Raw genomic sequence first — 21,178 nt, 5'->3', positions numbered from 1 at the left:
AGCGGCGCCGCGCATGCGCGGGCGGCTGCCGGGGCCTCAAGGCGGAGGAGCAGCGTTTTCCCTCTAGAGCCCGCCCCCCCCCCCCGCCCTTTTTTTTGGCCGAAAGGGGGCAAAACGTGATCACCAAGCGAGGGGGAGAAAGGGCAGCAGCGAAGTGCGGTTTCTTTTTAAAACATGTATATTTAGAACCGTAACGCTTACAATTTCATTAAACAATCTTAATACAATGCGTGTCATCTAACAGTATTTTACAGAACAATGTGAAAAATGATTTAGTAGTAAACCATGAAAATGGAATTAATTATAGTACCTGCAGTGTCAAAGTCACTAACTTGTTACCTTTTCCAGTCAAAGAATCACAGCAGTCATTCACACTAAATGGTGCTTTGGGTTTGCTCTAGGATAAAGTGTTATGATTTCCACAGAGATAGGGCATTCCTTCACAGAAAGAAGATGCGTAACGATAACGTTTTCAACTAGCAGGTCTAACTTAGATATCTTTACATTTTTAAAATACTTAGATGAATGTAGGGTTTGGATTTTAATTTAATTACCATTCTTTTGGAGTGTTTTTCTTCCCTTTATAATTTAGCAGAACCTGAGCTAAAGAAAAACAATTACTGAAAACCTGTCTAATGAGCAGTTCTCCACTTCTTTATACTTTTGTCCTTACTGACAGATATCTGATATGGGACAGTTTTCCTCTGTGGAGCGTCCTGACAATGCAACATTATAGAACTGCAAGTAGAAAATGTCATTCTCACATTAAATTCTCACAATATCGGAAGCAGGACATCAGAAGTTGTAATTTTTCCAGTCACAGGTAAAACTGCAACATTCACAAAAATTACACTTTTTTATACACTTTTTTATATTTACATTTCAAATATAAATAATGAAATTAAGTTACACGTTTTACACTTTGTTTCACAATTATGCTATATCTGCAAACTTTCCTATTAAAACCAACCTCTTTCTTCCATCATGAATGCATAAGTTTGGCCTCTAATCAGTAATAATTAGACTAAGCCTTTGGGAGGAAAGGTTGACTGTTTAAGTGTTATATCATACTGAAATTTTTGCCCCAATTTAAAAATTGGAACATTTAAATGCTTAAAGGAAACTCATCTAAAAACTCACGAAGCCAAATAATCACAGATTAAATTCTAACAGTTTCTTTCTTTGGTAAGAACTAAGTAAGAACATAAGCCATCTAGAAAAACAAACAAACAAACCAACCCACGTAACGTATGTGACGCATGTCTACTCAGTGAAAGGGAACGCCTCAAAATTAAAGAATTTTGTTCAGTTAAGGCTGTTAATAGCAATACCTCCTCCATGCATTTAGGCATGCAAAAGATGGAAGCTAAATACAAGATTTCAATGACAAGGATTACTGATGCTAGAAGAAAAACGGGGTTCTATTACATCAGCGAACAAGTTGTTATATGCTTTGTTGTATTTCTGGAACAGGGCTCGAATAACCTGTAAATTATTACTTAAAAATACAAGACGTCAGATAATGATATCATCCAACTGACTAAATTCTGAAACATACAGAAAGCATGAAAACAGAAAGCAGGCAGCTGCTAAACAAAAAGAGAAAGAGTTCAAAGATCTGGATTTTTTTATTTTTGTTGCCCTATACTGTGTTGTAGTAAGGATCTATTCAACTGCAAATATTCTTGTTATTCCTTTAAGGCTCAGAATAGAATTTTTCTAAAGAGAGGCCACAAATCTCCTGGATACACCAGTTCATGCTGACTTCCTCTCTTCCTCTTAGCCCTCCTCCCACCATCTTTATCTGTGAATTCCAGAGAAATACCTATATATATATACAAAAATACAGAGCTTTTGAGATCTGGAAAAGGTTTAAAACACTACACATATTTACAAGCTGTGACTTTCACACCGTAAAAACACACATTTTTTTTAATCCTTGATTTTTGGTGCAACTTATACAGACAATACATCCGTTAATTTGTAACATTATTTAAATAGTCAACCATATGTACATTAAAATTTACAACTGATAAATAATCAGTTGGTATGGTATGACTGCAGTTTGCTGGACCAGAAGAGACTGAATTTTAGGACCTTAATCCTTCTCCCATATTTGTGAAGTAAATTTAATTTCAAACGGCATTATTTACTTTCAAAAACTCTGGAATTAAGGTGCCCCCCCCCCAAAAAAAAAAAGTAAACACTAATTAGGGCTGGAGAAATGGGGAAAAACAACTTTGGTTTAAAAAAAAAAAACAAGCTAGCACATAATAAAATGCATGTGATATGATGTTCATCTGCCCATTTAAGTCACTAGGGAAAAAACATGGTCCCATGAGCATTCACTACATTTACTCACATGCCAAGCCACTGGTTTAAATTCAAGGGCCATGATCTTCAAAAAATATGGCAGAACTGGATAGCTTGGGATGTGGTATGGTTCTAAAGGATTTCTTGGGGCAAGCGTAATTCCTATATCCCAACACATAGAAGACATTAAGCAAGTCTTCAGGAAAAAAAAAAATATATATATATCTTTGACATCTTCTAGATGCTATGGGATTCAGAATCACACCTTGTTTTTCAGAAATTGTGAAGGCTACCCTAGTCCAGAAAACCAGACAGTCGTGTGACTGGAAAGGCACACACAAGTCAATTATAGCCACGTTGCAAGGCTTACTGTTTGTCAACCTGAAAATTTTTTTGTGAACAGAAATCAGGCTTTTTAAAAACAGCAAAACTGTAGGCTGCTCAAGTTACATAAAGGACAAACTGCAGCAAGCATCTTTACCAGCAGGATGTGATTGAAGGGAAAAAACCCAATAGCTTACACAAAACATACTAAAGTGGCAATATAAACTAGCTGACACAAGCTTCACTGTACATTTGAATTGATACAATTGTCTGGTGCTTCCATGGCCAGTAAGCATTAAGTGCCATAGGTCTGGTTAGAGTTAGAATGTTACAGCAAAGACTAATCAGGTCGTGACCCTTTAAAGTGCTTCCATATCCAGTTTCTAAAGGTCTTTGTTTTCTTCATTTTTATACCAAGTTGTCATGTGATATTTACTTCCAGAACATGGTCATCCTTGCTGGGAACAACAAGTATTTGCATACCAGTGCTGCAGTTGAAGACCTGACCAGATGAAAAGGATTGTAGACGGGGCATTGGCAAACCTTTGTGCTCCCCACTAGCCGCAGAATGCAAGCTACTTCTGCTCCTTATGCTGCTGCTGTCAGCTTGATCATCCACATTCTTGTCCACAGATAAGTTATCATTCTCAATCCAGCTATCTGTTTAAAACAGAAACCCACAAATTCATTCTCTAAACTGATTAAATAACTTAAAACTATTCCAGAGCTCGACACAGTCGACTTACCACATGGTAACAGTTACTCATCATTTCAGTTGAACTAATAGTTTGTGCACACTTTTGACCAGCAGCAGAAACCAGTATCATTCACATTGTTACAGCTAAGGAAAATTTAAGTAGCCTTACCTCAGATTTGTCATGGGCTAGAAAAATGTACACTGGCACTTACCAGAACTCAACTAACAAATGGACAGTTGCTTGCATGAGTTAATTCTCATTACAGCTCTAGAGCTGCTCAACAATACCAATGAAGATTCTAGGTGGCTACAGTAATTTAAACTCTTGATCTAATCTGGTTTATACGCCACAAGTTTTCAGCAGCTCTGCTATTTCCTACTTAATCCTTCCAACAACTGGGGAAATTTTTCAAAGTTAAGACACAGTAGATACACAATTTACAAGCAATGAAACTTCAGGATTATTGAGGGTTATCAAGCGAATTTTCACTTGGTTATGAATTCAGTGATAACTATGCAATAATCTTTAAAGGATATATAAGAAAACAGGGAGTTTATTATGCCCTCTCACACAGTAAGGCTACAATCTGAATTCAATATTCATGTCAGAGCAGCTTTTTGTAAATTTCAAATACGAACTGTGAAATGAAATTAAGTAACATAAGAACCCTAAAGTAGTTAATACACTCCCTCGCCTTGCTTTCCTCTTTACACAAGGACACAGAAGCAGCAGAATCATTTCTATAAGTAGCCACATAGTCAAGATAGCTTTACCAGCATCAAGTTGCATGGAGTGAGCAGAATGATGAGGGAGGTATTTAAATAATCTGACATCAGGAAAGGGGAGGTATCCAGCAAAGAGCGGCATCACTTCCATGTGGACTTTGTGAGTTGCTCGAGCTGCTACAGGCATAGATATCACTCCAGAACTTTTTCCACACACTGCCCAGTTACTGCTGTTGTCAACAACTGCAAGAATAGAGAGAAAATACTATCAGAATCTTTTTTTGAAAATTAAGAACCCTCAGCACAGTTTTAGAACATTCTTTAATCAGTATTTTCACAATATCTAGATGCCCACAGACTTTTGTACATGAACAGCTGTTCGAAGTAAGAAAACAGCTCTCCCCAAAAGATATCAATATACTTTGGCCTCAAGGAAGCATTTGTCCAGCCCAAGCAGTAATTATATTCCACTTGGATAGATTAGTGAGGAAGAAAAATAATACGTTCTCAGACAACGAAAACTGCTATACACAATACAAGACAATGGCCATGGAAGGTCTGGCAGATGTCATTATCAAGACAAAAAATTGGAGAATCTCGTCAACATGCTTAAGCATTATATCGAGAAAAATATTCTTACCCTCATACATCAGTTTTGTTGTACAATACCCATCAGACTCTGTTAACGCTTCATCTTTGTCAACTTCTAAGAGGTCCGCAAGTCGGGTGATGGACACCTCTAAAGAGCAGAGTGAGCCTGTTTTACAATACTCTGCCCCCAATGGGGGAAAAATTTCAGTTTTCACATTATATAATGTCTGTCAGGAAGAAAACAGTGCTGTTATCAAGAAAAAAAGGGTGTTTTATTTGCGTTTAAAAGAAAACTGGACAATTGATACAGTACAAAGTGTAACATTTGCATCCTATTACATCTTTTTAATACAAGATTCAGTGATAAGTAATGTTCACTTCATTATATTGCTCAGTTTGAGCAATTAAGCAAGCCAAATCTGATTCAAACAATTGTTTCCTATACCAGGAGTAAAAACACAATTTTTCCCTCCATTTCTGTGCTTTAGCTCTCCAGCCTTTCAGTGCTTCTAAGTAGATATCATTTTTCTTTTATTATTTTTTAAACAAGCTTTAATTAGTTTCTCAACTTCTTACTTTCCACATTGCTCAAATTCTGGGTAATACAGGAGAAAACTACTTCACTCTTAACATCATAATCCCCAGAATGAAGGTGTTTGCACTATCAAAAACCTAATTCTTTTGCTACAAAATTAAATTTCTACAAAAGTCATTAACACATTTAGTTCCCCTAAAAATATCCAGAAAGATACTGATACAAATGCCAATAATTGCTAGTTGCATGCGAGTAGGTAAGCCCATATCTAAATTTTGCTCAGTGCCAATTTGTAATAAGCATCAAGAAAAGGACAAAGGAAATCTAGCCTTTAAGCTTTCTTGCTGACCAAATAAACAAAGAGTTTGTCCATAAAAGGAAAGAAGAAATATTCCAGATAATGGCTTTAAAAAAATCCTAAATAGTTCATTAGAAGAGCTCATCTCAAGCACCACTTAAACAATACAAATGCTTTCAAAAACAAAGATTTTCGGAAACAGTCATTTGCTTTGGAGATGGCTGTCCTAAGCCATTAGGTCAGAAAGCAGCTCAGTAGTCTAAGCAAGCCTCAACAGCACAAACCTAGGGAGAGGAAAACACAGAAGAACCAACCACCAACACCAAAAATCACAAAAAGATCAAGGAAACTTTTTTTTTTTTTTTTTTTTTTTGGGGGGGGGGGGATGCCAGTGGTAAATATGATTCCACCTCCCCTCTATTTTTGTGGTTCAACAAACTACAAACTAGTTTTCCAACAATCCTTTATAGGTATCAACCTCAGAAAATCTTTAACATACTTTTGACTTCTCCCTTTCATATATGTTAACTGAACATGGTTTTCTAATATTTGGATATACAAAAGAATACTTACAAAAAAATTTTCCACTTGGAATTCATAAGTGAACGGCTTCAGGGAAAGGGACTGTTCTTCAGAGGTAGCTGGACAAAAGCTGACTGAAAACAGGCACTGCAAGGACAGAGGAAGCTCTTTTGTCCACTTCAATTCCCATACAAAGAATATTGATTGCTTACTGTGTATGACCTGAAAGAGAGTATTTGTTCATAGTATCAGCTCTTTCCCTCCTCTCTGAGAAAGGAAAGTAGAAATACATGTTCCTATGTGTATGTCTTTTCTGGAATTACTATAGTTTATAAAACAAAACAAATCTTTTCAGTATAAAATAAATCATCAGTGAAAATATGCAACCAAAACCAATAGCTGCTGTGAAATCTTTCAATTAGATGTGTGCTGCACTTAAAAAGAATGAGACATTTTACTGTCAGAATCAGTGTTTCAAAAGAATATATTTCGTATTCAATGCGGAAAAATATTTTATTCAAAAGTATTTGGTATAATATACCAAAAAAAGTAAGAGAGATGAAGTATGTTTGCATATCATTTTCCTAGTCATCAAGACAGACCAACTTCATACCACCTTTAGACCAGTTTCAAAAGACACTGATGGAATGGCCATGCTACTGTAAATCTGACTCAAGTTAAGTGCCAAAACAGTTTCCTGAGGTTTCTTTAAGCCCAGTCTAAACATGGTATGAAGGAAAATGTATTCTTTTGAAACACTGACTGGAATGTGGTTCTCTACAAGAGGCAAAAGGAGGAGTTTGGAAACTTATTTAATCGTTTGTGTAGGTTTTTAGAATTTGATCCGAGACCTGCAGATATAAATTATTCTTAAAGATGTTTTGAGAAACAAAGTTCTCTCTCAAAGATTGGCAAAAATCTGACAAAGTATCAATTATCAGCTGTACCTATAAAGTACATATGCAGAGGTGCTAATAATTTCACTAAGTTTCATATCTAGGTCTCCTATCAGTGAGCTCATATACCACCAAAAGAGTCTTTACCTGTTGAGATTCAGGGTTCAGAGGTACCAGCTGCAAATCTGTACAATTAGCAGAAGTTTTTAGGCTGTTGTCTGAAAGCTGGAAACACAGTTCTGACAAATTCTGTATACAGACTTGCACATATTTCCTGAAAAAAAGATATACAGTTTGTTGAATTACATAGCAAATTTGAACAATTATGCTTAAAAGATGTCCATAGCATTCTTTCCAAAGCACACAACTCAAGAAAAAACAGAATGGCAGGTGTTTTTTTTTTTTTTTTTTTTTCCCAAAAACTATATTTAGGGGTTTGCAGAAATAAAGCTGTAAAACGTTCTCTCACATATTAAATAAAACGAAATACCTTAACAGAAATAGTTCACTCTGGTTTATCTTGTGGTCTTATTTCCAAAATGACTGAAACCACATATTTGTTTTATTGCTAGGAAAGTGCACTAGAAGAAATAAGAAAGCTTCCAGCAGGAAGCTGCAAGACAACAAAATCCTAACTTAAGAAACCAGTTGACTAGAAATATTACTTATGAAATTCCACCTCCATAGCTTGTAAGAGGAAAGAAACAATAAATACGTAATGAGTACATTACCGTTTGCCAGCTGACAATAAGGAATGCTTGGCATTAAAAGGTATGCAGAATGTTAATGCGATAATAGTGGAGTAAATTGACCAAGGACAATCAATGGTTACCTAAAGGGAAAAAGGAACATGGTTCTTGGTCATTGGCATAATGGTTTTCTTTTCTCCTCATTTCAAAACCAAAGATTTCTCAATAAGTGTCTAGATCTAATGCATCCAGAGTGGGTGTGATGGGCAGCGGGTCAAAACCAAATCTGATGAAAACAAAAGACTAATGTTCTTTTTGAGCTAGTATGAAATTCAGAAGAAATTTTTCTGTGGAAATTGATTGTACCTAGTTCTGGAGACCACAAACGTCAAAAATAGATAGGAAGGGGAATACAAGAAAGAAAAGATAGAGGACAGTGACAATACTGATAGCAGCTGAATTCTAAAATTGGATAAAAATGACAGTATAAAGTAAATTCCTATTAAGGCTTATTTCTGAAATATCTTTATAATACATACATATATACATACATATACACACACACACAAACACTTTTATATAAATTAATGATAAGTTTGCATTTAATATTCTTTATTATATATTGTACATGTATTTGTTTCAGCTTTTGAACAGCATGCTTAACTGAAGAATTTCACCTTAACTGAATGGTGCCACTGTTTCTAACTCTACAGCATGCACACTAAGTAACATACTCTTCTATGGAGGGAAAGATTGCATGTTTTAATATTTTAGTTCTAGTAATGCCAGCTGGTAGCTATTCATCTTCACCCCCTTCTTCATACACAAGGATATAGGGCAGCACATTTCAATCAATTTTAGCAAGGCGTACCCCCTGTGAAAGGTGATTCCAAGTTCATTTTGCTAACTGAATAGCATCTTTATGTTGCTCATTTTATTCATTCTTCACAGCAAGAATTAAGAGGAAAACTCACCTCCAACTATGGAATGTGGCAGCCTGAAACCCTATACTGTACTGCTCAAGTACTGTGTACAGATGCTCTACAAGTGGAAGAAATATCCTTCCCCTGAGTCAGAAGGGAGGATCTCATTCACAGCACTTTTAAAGACATCAATCCAACTTTCAAAAAAGACAGAAGTATCTTTTATCCTAAGCAAACTGTGTGCACTACAATGCCAAAACTCTTAAGAGGGCTAACCAGCGGAACAGCTGGTCATATACTAAGTATAGTGTATATTTTTGTTCACTTATTCTTTATGTCTATAAAGATTTGGTAAGATTTTTGCATTTATAACCTTTAAGAGAAAAATCACTTCTATGCAACCAGTTTCTCTATCATCACAATTTATATTTTGTTGAGTGTACGCCCTTGTGATCAAGCCAATCTATGTCAAATGTTACCTTACTTTTTGGTCAACAGTAGCCATGCGATTGGCCGGTTTCTGCTTCTCTTTGTTTTTCCTGTGAGCTTCTTTTACAGTATTTTCTCTCTCCACTGCAGATTCTGGGGTTGATGGCAAATATATGACTTCTAATTCAAACTCAATTACATGATATGCAGGAGTCACTGGCAAACTGATGCTTGTAATCTTTTCAGAAGACTGAATCCTTAATGACGATTCTGAGATCTTTTCTGTAGTTAATGTAGAATGAGGAAAAAATAGTTTAAAAATTGTTCATCCCTTCCCAATTTTCATTTTAATCTAATAAAGTAAAAAAAAAAAATTAGTCTGAGGAACTAAAAACAATAGAAAATAGGTGGCACCATAAGAATCTACTAGCAAGACTTCTATGCTTGCATAACCAGCAACCAGAAACCATATTACACAACTCCAGAGTAACATCCTCAAACGAGCTATAATCTTCACATCTTCAATACCACTGCTGTTCAGTTTTGCACGGGCAATGCTCTACCCAGCTTGAAGACTGCAGGAAGGTAGCCAACACATTCAGTATAGTAGTCCCTTTCAATAGTCAAGAAAGCTCCAAAGATGACGATCTGATACCAAGCTTCAAAGTAGATAAAGAGCTACTTTAGTCTATCATCCGACACGCATTACAGTTTTTACATCATTCTTTAGCTTCTTAGTCTCACAATTCTTTTTCTCTTCAAACACACACATCATTATTTTTCATCAGTGTATCTTTAAAATGCTACATACAAGATGCCTCTGTATAGTCTATTTTAATCAATCTCAACTTTATTAAAGCAATTAACACTGCTCTCTCCATTTATTAAAAAAATTGCTCTACACTCGAGCAATTGAGAATACAGTACCCAAGTAGAGAAAAAAAATCTTACGACATCATCTGTTTAAAATTAATCTCTATCTCAAGAAAATATTTTGTTTACACAGAGCACTAAATAAAAACCTACCTAGATTACTTTACAGTAGTCTAGTTAAAACACAGTCCACAAAGGAACAGATCATCATAATTCATTTGGAAATCACAAAAGATGCTCACCTCAACAGCTACTTCCTCTCCATACCTATTGACCTTCATCCATGAAAGTGAAAGCTGTCCAGGTGTTTGCTGAAAGCTCATGCTACTGCTTTACTAGGGATGAAAGTTTAAGATCTTTCTTACACTGAAGTGCTGACTTGCAAGTCCCTAAATAGCTTCAGTTAATAACAGCTACTGGAAGAGCCAGTATCAGTGTTCTTCACACTAATAACTACAGCTTTATTTCAGGGTTACTGAATTTTCGGATTGATAAGGAGTATTCATTTTCACTCCATTGCTTACCCCTTGTGTTGGAATAGATGACTGCCTTGCTCTCTGGATGGTAAAGAATAGGCATGGCATCAGCATTACTGAGCTGCAAAGTATCTCCATTCTTCATGGTGTAATGGCCAGTAATTACTGTGAATTTCACCTTCTGTGGAATACCAGCCAAAAGGCTATCTGAAGGAAAAAAGCAAAATTGTTATTACATTCCAACAGTCTTTATCAGATGGTTACAATATGCTGCTAACGCTTGCTAGTGAGCATTTACAAGTAAATATTCCCAGGCAATTTCTTATTACATTAGAGTAACTTAAAATTTTCGGGGGGGGGGGGGGGGGGAGTGATGTTATGCAAGACGTTAAAGCCATCCAAGAGTGAATTTCAGTCTCTTTTGACTTGAAACAACCTACTTCTGCATGTTGATGTCTCTTGAGCTAGGTTTAGATTAGCTAGCTCACATACTGTGTATGGCACAGTATGTACTCTGCTGTCTCCAGTAGCACAAAACTTAGTGAAAGACATTGTCAACCTTTTTAAGCTTTCTACAGGTTGCGGACAGCTTTGTATTTCTGCACCTATGACGACTGTCATACCCACAGGCTGTATTTACGTAATCAAGATTATTAGAATGCCAATAGGCACAGATTCTCAGAGATCTGAACCACAACCACCAATTTTACAGCTAATTTGATTAACTCTCCTCTCTCCAGTATGCCTGTCCTTCCTTTGCCATACATCGTAACACCTGTAACAGGAATGGTTCCACTGAACTCATATCAGCTCAGTTACCTCAATTTATAACTTGAAAATAAAGTCATATTACCTTCAGTTTATATGCTGTAACAAATGCTACATCACACAGCGCTCAACTGTCACAAATGCAATGCACTCAGTATTTGATTTTAGAATTTTCGGTTATCACCTCTAGAAGAGGAACTCATTTCTCATGATTTTTTCTTCCCTTTTACCAAAGACACTGCAGTGTCACAAAACTAGCCAATAAGAAGTTCACTTAAGAATAAGTGAACTTATAATAATAAGCCAATAAGAATATTCACTTCTTCTAATCTGCGTAGGAGGCCAATTCATGCCTGATATTTAAATGACACTACATCTTCAAATTTGATCTAGACTCTAAAATTAGTTGCTGAATGCCATCTATCATTGACACAGTATACTTAATAATTTTAAAAATAAGTTTATTTTAAACTTCTAGCTCAAAATTAACAGCAAGGCAAAAAAATTCTGAACACAATTCAAGATGAAAAATATTTTATCTACTCCAGTGGGAAAAGAAAGATCATCAATACAACCACAGTGTAACAACTATACATACCAGTCATTGGTTCCACTTTTAGCTGGGGCTCCTGAGAATACACATCATACTGCGCAATTGGGTAAATATGAAGAAGGACAAACTGTACTTTTCCCAGTGAAGTGCACAGTTGCCTGAGAGTGTACGTCCCAGGTTCTTTGGCCTTGGAAGAAAACGTTTGAAAGGATTTTTCAATTTAGCAAGTACTTTTAAAACAAACCCTCTAGTGAAAGACAAGCAAATTTCTCAGTTCATTTTGATTAGATACTTCGTTTTTATTAATAAAAACAAATAATTGTTCTGCGAATAAGTGACAAGACTTTCTATCCAGGATCACATTTTCCTCCATTAAGATATAAGCTCTAGAGAGCTGGCTGATTCAAGAACAACTGTTATGTTAACTCACACATACCAATAATCAGAGTAACTAATACAATAACTACCCTGACAAATTGCTTTCTTTGAGTGTTTGTTTTCCTCCAAGTGCCACACATTAAAATATAATTATATTTATTATCTACCAAAATGATATTTAGCAAGCAGCAGCAAAGTGCTTATTTGGCTGACATTCATAAAGTACTACAACATTTGTGTAAGGCACAGCCTTCAACTCATGACAAGCTTATTGATTTCACACACTTCTCCCCCAGCCCCAATGAAAATGATTTCCAAATGTTTCAAAAATATACATTTTACTTCAAACTCTTCCCTTACTCTTAATAATGGTATTCTAGATGTTTTTAAGATAACAACATTATAAAAAGCCAAACTGTAGCACTATCATCTCCTAAAGCATATTTATCTTGATTCTATTTGCTCTTAGCTATTACTGCTACGGAATGGGTAGTGCTTTCTTTCTTCATGCGTCACTTTATCAAGTGTCGCTAGTAGCATGTAAATGTTGATGCTGGGCAGAATTAAATCCAGAGAACAGGATTAAAAGGTAGGGAAAACAGGTGGAATGGCGCAACATTCAAACTTTACTTGCATACAGTTATTAACAAGCAAATGCAACTGAAATTCAACATTATGTATTTTGAAATTATGGTCACTAAGTTTCACTCCTTGAATATCTTCTAACGGAAAAGCACTGGTGAATGTCGTGCCTATAGACAGGCATCCATCCAGCATTTAAACATCAACATGCGATGAATACTAGCTGGAGAACTTAAATAATCCTTTATCATCTGTTGTAAAGCTTGAACACACACAATAAAAGGGGTTAAATTTGGAAGGTCACTATCCATTAGCATAAGCAAGACTAATCATCAGCCTAAGATCTACAGAAAGAATCAAATTCCCTTTGCATCTTAGAAGCAAAGTTATTCCTTTTTTTTTATATGGAAGCAATGCAATTAAGCATTATTCTAGCAAAATTTGGAATAACAAAATTCTATTCTCTGGAAAGCTATGTAATTTAGAGGTGACACATTAAGGTTCACCTGAGATCTAAATTCTGTAGATACCTTCATTATTTTACAAAAAGCTTCATCTGCAGCCACCAGACCTCTAACATCTCCAAATCCCATTAAACCCTTTGAGAGAACTAGAAACCTGAAAAAATGAGGCCAGTAGATAGATAGTTCAAATGACATGACTGCCAACTCACATTGTGTCAAGAGGGGCTTGAACTGAACCGAACCTCCTTGAGATACCTGCAATGAACACATGCTCCACAGTGTGAACCTGCACCTGTGAGCACATCTCTCTGGTGCTTTCTGCCCCACTGCAGGAGGAACAGAAAGGCAGAGCATGTCAACCTGCAGAACCTTTGCTCAGCTTCAGACTAAACGTTCTGCAGCAAGATAGAAATTAACAATAAAAAAGGAGAAAGTTCAGATCATTGAAATGGGATGCCTAAAATATGATAAGAAGGCTGAAAGAAACCTCCTGGCCAGCACTGCTCAGCTATCAATTTTGGGTCATCAAAAGCAGACATGTAGATTCTCATTTCAAAATTAGTTTCATAAAAAGAGAGCAAAGCTAATGTGAAAGCAATTAGAAAATGCCAAAGCTAGCAGACATATTATAACATATATAACCAAAAAAATACATTTTTCTTTCTTTACAGAATCCATACTCCTTTCAATATATAAGATAACGCTCAGAAAATGAAGAGACTATGGTACAGCTGTTACACTTCTCACTGTGCTGCCTCATGTCTTGTTAATCCTTCAGATGCAACACTGAGTTCCTCAAAATTTTCTCACTTTACTTTTCTTTACAATCAAGTTCATTTTGTAGTATTGAACTCTACCAGATACCTCCCTACAAAGGGCTCTAGAGGAGGAAAACAGATGTTAACATCCTCTCCCCCTCTCTAACCTCCCCCCACACACAAAAGAAAAAGCACCAAAGAAGAGAATGAAAAGACACCTGAGGCCAAAATCTCCTACTGCTAGAATTCCAAACAGATGCTGAAGTCTCACTTCTGAAAATGCTTGGCATTTTAGTTTCTAGAACAAAGTCATCAGGTACATGCCTTTCCCCATTTCATTAATAACAGTAAGAAGATCAAGAACAACAAATCAGCAAATTACGAGGCCACATAATTACGTGGTAAAAATCAGGACTGGTACTCAAGAGTCTGCTGATTTCCAGTTACTACACAGTAATTCCTTATGTTCACTACCAGAATTGCTGACCAATACTGTCCTCACACATTTCAGCAACTATTGGAGTGCTTAGTTTGCTGAGGAGGAGAAAAGGAGAGAAAGAAGAAAAAAAATGAACACTTCTTCAAAAAACTAAGCTGAACCAGAAAGTGCGTGCAAGTGGACGCTTGCAGGACTTTCATAACAACACTCCATGGCAGAAGCAGATCTCTAACTCCATTTTCCAAGCATGCCATTTAGATGCTTACTCCCCATTTTCACAAGTACTTGCATCCATTATTCATCTTAATCTTCCATAATGAATGGAAACGCAAGAACATAAAGACTCACTGCTACAGGAAAGATGAACCTAGTTGATTGCTCACACAAATTTCAGGTACTCAAAGTTCAGTTCAATCTTGTCAACTTTCTTACATGCAGGTTTACTACAGCTGCTAAACAAAATATATTCTACATTCTCTACAGCGAAAAAGCATGCTATCAACAAAACTTAATATGCGCTTACTAAAGGCTAGAAAATACATTCCCAAAAATCTGAACATTATTCTGAAAACAGTACCTTGATGAGCAGTACAGTATGTTGTATATCAACTTATCAGTTTTATTTTTGGCAGCAATAATCAAATAGGTATTTTTAAATAAGGTTAGGAAATCTGATTCTAATGACCGCAAATAGAAGATTTACCAATTCACAAACATAACTGCACCACTTCAAGAAAAGTTAAAATCCAGAACAAAGAGAAAGCCACAATGGGAGCAGCATTAAAGCTGTAAAAGGAGCAATACAGATACCACTTGTCAGCACTATGCTCTTCTTTAGCAAGTGCTTTTAGTTCTTCTGAGTGCTACACTGACTCAATTATAAAAACATACCTGAGTTTTGAAAGTTATTGTATTGATCCCTGGTTCCAGTATTAAGTCATTGTATTTCAATATGTGAGCCCCATCTTCTAGAGTCACCCCTGAGGGGATATCCAGAGAAGTGCTGCTCTCCTGCCTTCGCAGTAGCATGTGCACATTTTTGCAGATAATTCCTGTTGTGTTCAAAGAGTTATCAGAGGGACTTCGTTCATACATTTCATATAACTCCAGTGCTGGCAAGTTGTTTCTCGACAACGGAAAGCCTGCAACCTCATTTGAAAAATTGATAATACCATTGGAAGTTTTGTGCTTAGTGAGCCACTCAGCTGTTTTTCTGTAACTATTCTTCTCAATGCTGAAGTGAACATAGATGGCAATCTGATCCACTTGGACCGGGATGGGCATTTGGCTCAGCAAAGTCAGCTCAATAGACAACTTTCCACCTACATGGACAACAGCATTTGGAGGGTCAAAATGTAGAGTTTTCAACTGTGCAAAGGAGTGCATAGGCAGTATAATCTTTTGACCTGGAAAGATAAAAACGGATTTTATTCTCCTCTAATGCTGCTAAACATTAGCAAATCTATTTTCTTATTTAAAAAGCTTCAAAATATTAACCCCTAAAATTAATCAGATCAACAACTTTCAAATCTTTTCACAATGAATCCTTTCACAACAAATCAACACTTCACTATTTTAAGTTTTATCCTGCATAAAAGCATAAGAGACCAGTGATGCTGAGAGTTTTTTCTGATAATTCTAGTCACCTACTAGACTTTGCATTACTACTTAGGTTATTAAAAGGACTAACTGAAGAGATATATTTAAGTAGTAGTGAGATGTTAAACTGCCACATGAAGTGTTGTAGATGAACACAGTACCATAAAGTAAAAAGCTTTCCACATAAATTAATGATCAAACAGGCACCTCAAGTCATCATCTTTATCGTTCAACTAGTTTTCAAAAAACAATACTGCTAGCAGAAAAAAAAAGTACAAGTAAGAAATAATGCTAAAATAACATATTCTTCATGGTTCACCCATTCATCACCCCCAAAAAATTACATAAAAAATAACTAGTCGACAGAGCTACAAAACATACTCAGTATGAATTTAAATCATGACCGATTTTTGAGGACAAAATATTGCTGAAAGAGTGAATCCAATTAAAAAAAAATTTAATCTTTTTGTAGATCAGATTATAGCAGCTTAAACTTTACATATTGAAGAGCCAGACTCACCTTGACTCTCTGCTTGCTGATTGGCAAAATCTAGAATTTCCTGGCAGAAACGTTTGCGTTCATCTTCTGTTAAGTGATTATCACTGGCTAAAAGGCTGCTCGTTTGAAGATAACTAATAAAGTTAAGGAAACATGAGGTAGAAACATAAAACATTTTCTGAATGTGACTGAAAATCAGACTCAAGCACTGATTTTCTAATCTGATACAAGATCTGCTTTTATCACCAGCAGAATTTTCCATTTGGAAAGAAACAATGAAAGATTTACTATCATTTGAAAATACCGCAAAATTTTCACTTTTCAGTAGACCTTCTAAAATAGATATTTTTAACCCAAGCAATTTTAATATATATTATCTAAAAAGTTACCAAGTATTGAAAATTCATTATTTGACATCAGATACACATCCTAACATGTAAGTCAAACCCAAACGTGTTACACTAGACTATCCAACATTTAAAATTAAGTAAATCTCGTATTTGATTACATTCTAATTTACTGGTGTGCCCTATCACTTTTCTGGGAATCTGCAAGCTGTTACAGTACCATTTACCATAACTAAATCATAAGGCATTCTTCATACTCTTGAGTGCTGAGGATATAATGCTCATTTAAATATTTAGTTAAGACTACAATACTACTGGCTCAGAATTTCTAAGAACATAAGTACTGAAGCAGAAAAATTTAAGAGTGCTTAGAATTTTTAGTGTAAGAATTTTTAAGACGACATTTAAAATGCTTAAGTCTATTGTTTAAAACTAAAACAAAAAAAAACCCACAACATTCAACTTATGTCCAGTTACAGTATGATCTCTATATTGTCACTTAGAAGAGCCTAAAATGCGAGCTTTCAAGCAAAGAAAAATCTACAATTTCCTTTAGCCAGAAGAACCAATAAAAAAAGTTGAATTCTTCTGTGCAATTTACAGAAGAACTGCCCTGCAGAAAGCATTCTTTGTTAAGCTGACCATCCCAAGTTGAAACACCTAGAGGAATGTCATTTAAAGCTACAGAATTAATGATATTGAGGAGGAAAAAAAGACTACTGCTTTCAAGAAATATCAAAATTTGCCAGTTTTGCATAACATGCAATATCCTGCACTCAACATACAGTTCAGATTAGAACCACATTTCTTAAGTTAGCTGCTAAATTTAAGCAACAACGTATTAGGCTAACATGAAAAGCAGAACTGAAGTTCCACCTGCTTCTGATGCCACAATGAATGCAATGCAGTACCTAAGGCCAGTTAGTAGATAGTCCTCTTTTTTTTTTTTTAATCAAGAGCCCAGCAACACAGATTTAATATTAAAAAAACATATATATATATACATTTATAGTTGACAGAGGTTTTTGTGTGAAAATAATGCAGAGAATAAAGTGAAGAATTTGAAGTCTGCCAAACTTTAGGAGTGGGCCAAATCACACACACAAACTACCACGCATCAGCATGCATTCATACAGAGCACATGTATATGATATCATTTGAGGATGGAAAACTGAGCAAAGAGCTTTTATACAGCTTAAACTCCCCCACACAAAAAAGAGATCAAAGACAAATAAATAAAAAAAACCCACAAGATTTTCATCTTCCAAGCATATGTTTTAACTCCTGGAAAACGTTATCCTTAAGAATGCCAGAAGAGTCCTTGCCAGGTCACATACACAAAGACGGTAGCAGTAGTTACAGAAAGAAAGCTAAGAAATTAAGCCCCTTGATATACGCAAAAAATAAATGCCATATTAACCAAAAGGGGAAAAATTATCACTACAAACTTATGTAATAAGTAAACGCAAACAGAAACAAAGATCTTATTTTCTGAGCTAATGAAAAACTTAACATTACCCACATCGCACCTGCTCTCTCTAAAGTCGAGGTGTATTTAAAATTGGAGCGCACCTACCACCTGTAAAAAGGTTGAAGTGAACAATGCGTTTAAAAACCAAGAAAATCCACCCTAACAACACTACAAAAACCAAACAACTCTCTCCAAATGAACAGCAACAACAAAAACTAGAACTAGCTAGCTGTCTTATGTTTGACAGTCTCTACTCTTAAATAAAAACTAAATATATGTCAGAAAAGTAGTAGTAGCATCATTTTCTTTAGTCTTGATTTTCTGGCTCTGTCTTTTAGAGGATACTTTTCTATTTGCCCAAGCTGTTTCTGACATTCTGCTAACTGTTTTCTCGTATGTGTGACAAGTAATGCCCAGCCCTCAGTAAGGTAAGTTTTCAGTGCTCCTTGAAGATAGACCTCTGCTTTCTGTGGACCTCTCTTCCTCCTTTAAAAAGAAAGAAATAAGAGAGTGATATAAGAACCTTTGTGGCCATGAAAACTTTCTACATATTTTTAAGGTGATGAAACAGTAAAACCACATAAGAATACAGAACAAAACCCAGTGAACCGTTTTGCTACTCATTTTGCTTGTAACAGATAACAACTTGGCCAGTCTTTACATGATTCATTTAAGTAGGATGGCAATTAGTCTAAATACACCATTTCAGTGAAAGACTTGATATACAGATCTACCACAAATTAAAGCAACTGAGGTGAGTCTACCTCACACAAATGCATTTTGAATGCATTTCAACTGAATTCAACAGTAAAGTTAAACACCGAAAAGATCTTTGGAAATGAGCAATTGGGGAAAAAAAAAAATCACCATAACTTTCACAGTGGGGGAAATGCACAAATAATTTTGCAACAATGACCTCAAATAGGAACCTGAGTAGCTTCAAAAAAAACACATTCATATATATACATACACAAACACACATACGTGTATATATAAACTGATATTCTGTAAGAGTCAGAAACCACATTATATAGCACCTTACAATAAATACAAAGCTACCCCTCCCACTCTCCCCCTTCATTACTCTCTTCTTCCCAGTGGAAGGAAGGATCAAACTGAAAAACATAGGATGCTTAAAGAGCACTAAATTATGAGGTGAGAATTATGATTTGATACCAAAACACTGCTGGTATTCTAATTTTCCAGTGTAAAACAGCCTGAAGCTTAGGAGACATTTTCACAAAAATACTGTTAAGAATTCCTTTTAAAATATAGTTTATTTTCCTCACAGTTTACAGACAAACTTCTCAAAACTAATACATTTAAGACATTTGAAAGATTCATTTACATATAAAACTCTGCCAAGTCCTTTCCAACAAGCTTAGCTGAGCGAATTCTTCCAATGTTTGTGTACATTTCAATGGTGGCATGGGACAGATCCTGTTTAAAAGAAAAGAAATAACTGTAAGTTAGTTATGTATTTTTAGTAGTTATACAGTATTTCACACATAAAAAAACAACCAGTAACTAAGTTATTGCAGCAAAATGACCAGAATAAGTCACTTTTTAGATTTCATCCCCACTCGAACACAAGCTTTTGAAAAGTTTGCAACAGGTCAGCTTTGCTTTTTATATAGTTGGTCATCATCCCATACCTATATCATAAATAGTAAATGAAAAAGCTTGTTAAAAGCTTGAAATGGCAAAATAGGGTTACCAAAACATCATCTTTTTTTAGTAATTGTATATACACACTTAGAGATAATAATCTCCAGCCCTGTAATGGTAAATACTAAAGTAAATCCAGAAATGTCAAATTCGAGGCTTAATATAGGGTTCCAGTCACACAGCAAATCGAATTTGGTACATTCAGACATTAAGCAAGCAATAGCTTTGGATACCAAGATAAAAATTTATTCTTTTAATATTAACTTCTCTGGTTTGGAAAATTCGGTCCTAATCAATCTAAGGTAAACATATCCCCAAACTATACTTACTAAGTAGTGTTTTTCAAAAGCTTCTACAGATGATAAGGCCTCTTTAAGTTTCTTATATGGGCTCTGTGAAGTGTTGGCTTTAGGGGAAAAAAAAAAAAAGAAATGTCACAAATACATTTCTATTTTATCCCTCCTCCCTTTTCGTTTTAGTGGATTTAGTAGCAGAGTATAACCTAAAACTCATCTTATGTGGGAAACATCATCAACACTTAAAGACAGATGAGTTTCTTTCCTATATTCTAAAATAAGATGAAGATAGACCTTTTTTTTTTTTTTTTTTTTTTTTTGGAGGGGTGTGTGTGTGTGTGTGTGTGTGTGACACATTCAGCACAGCAGGCTAAAGACAAGCAGGCATATAGAAGCTATACAAACTTCTCCCCATAGCATTTCACAACATTCATTGCATCACCAGTTTCACCTACCAACACACACAATTGTATTGAAATACTCTACCATATTCAGCAAGGGTTATGTTCTCACAACCCGCTACAACTGCTTACCATGCTTTAAAGACACTTTACTACATTAAACTGTGCTTTTCAATGGAAAATGGTTAGCAAGATCAGATTTTTTTCCTGGAGAAATTCACTCAATTTAAAAATCCTTATCATCCAAATATGTGCTAACATTTCTAGAAGAAAAAAGCCTACATTTTAAACAAATATACAATAAATATAGCCCTGAATTAAAATTCACATATCGTGCTATTGTAGAAGTCAGTTCGTAAGCTAGTATTTCAAAGACGCTGATTGTTCTACTGTATTGAACAACCAAAAGTTTCTTCCTCTCAGAAACAGCTTTGAGTGTGACATAAAAGCCTAGAACCAGTAAATAAACTGGACTGTTCAGCCACTCAAGTAATATCGCTTTGTAGTTCTAGTTGCAGATTATCTATTTGCATCAGATTAACGATCCTCCAGTTCCCTTCCAAATAGTTTTAGTTTTAATACTTTCAGACGAGTATTAAAAACATAGTATCAAAAAATAGTATTCTTCAAGACTTTTTACCTCAATGCTGGCAAATACAGCAT

At 35.4% G+C, this 21,178-nt stretch overlaps 1 protein-coding gene across 5 annotated transcripts in view; it reads right to left on the bottom strand.

Annotated features, from left to right (window-relative positions):
- Positions 1–160: 160 nt before the first annotated feature.
- TRAPPC10 (trafficking protein particle complex subunit 10) overlaps positions 161–21,178 on the bottom strand; it is a 41,504-nt gene continuing 20,486 nt past the window's right edge. For 2 of the 5 annotated variants that reach the window (XM_062599419.1, XM_062599449.1), the window contains 14 exons: positions 20,148–20,224; positions 19,499–19,590; positions 18,496–18,636; positions 16,354–16,466; positions 15,126–15,640; positions 11,659–11,800; positions 10,341–10,499; positions 8,999–9,225; positions 7,634–7,734; positions 7,050–7,176; positions 6,058–6,228; positions 4,701–4,878; positions 4,109–4,303; positions 161–3,297 (listed from right to left, as the gene is read on the bottom strand). In XM_062599419.1, the coding sequence (XP_062455403.1) occupies positions 3,059–3,297; positions 4,109–4,303; positions 4,701–4,878; positions 6,058–6,228; positions 7,050–7,176; positions 7,634–7,734; positions 8,999–9,225; positions 10,341–10,499; positions 11,659–11,800; positions 15,126–15,640; positions 16,354–16,466; positions 18,496–18,636; positions 19,499–19,590; positions 20,148–20,224 (2,477 nt within the window). In that variant the 3' untranslated portion in view covers positions 161–3,058. Of the gene's footprint in view, positions 3,298–4,108; positions 4,304–4,700; positions 4,899–4,922; positions 5,769–6,057; positions 6,229–7,049; positions 7,177–7,633; positions 7,735–8,998; positions 9,226–10,340; positions 10,500–11,658; positions 11,801–15,125; positions 15,641–16,353; positions 16,467–18,495; positions 18,637–19,498; positions 19,591–20,147; positions 20,225–21,178 lie in introns of those variants that run through there. The other 3 variants (XR_009961148.1, XM_062599427.1, XM_062599440.1) reach the window with 3 other exon arrangements.

This window comes from Rhea pennata, chromosome 1 (assembly GCF_028389875.1).
Source record: "Rhea pennata isolate bPtePen1 chromosome 1, bPtePen1.pri, whole genome shotgun sequence".
Taxonomy (NCBI): domain Eukaryota; kingdom Metazoa; phylum Chordata; class Aves; order Rheiformes; family Rheidae; genus Rhea; species Rhea pennata.
The sequence above is the reverse complement of the archived record's forward strand: the minus strand, read 5'-3'. Positions and strand labels throughout refer to the sequence as shown.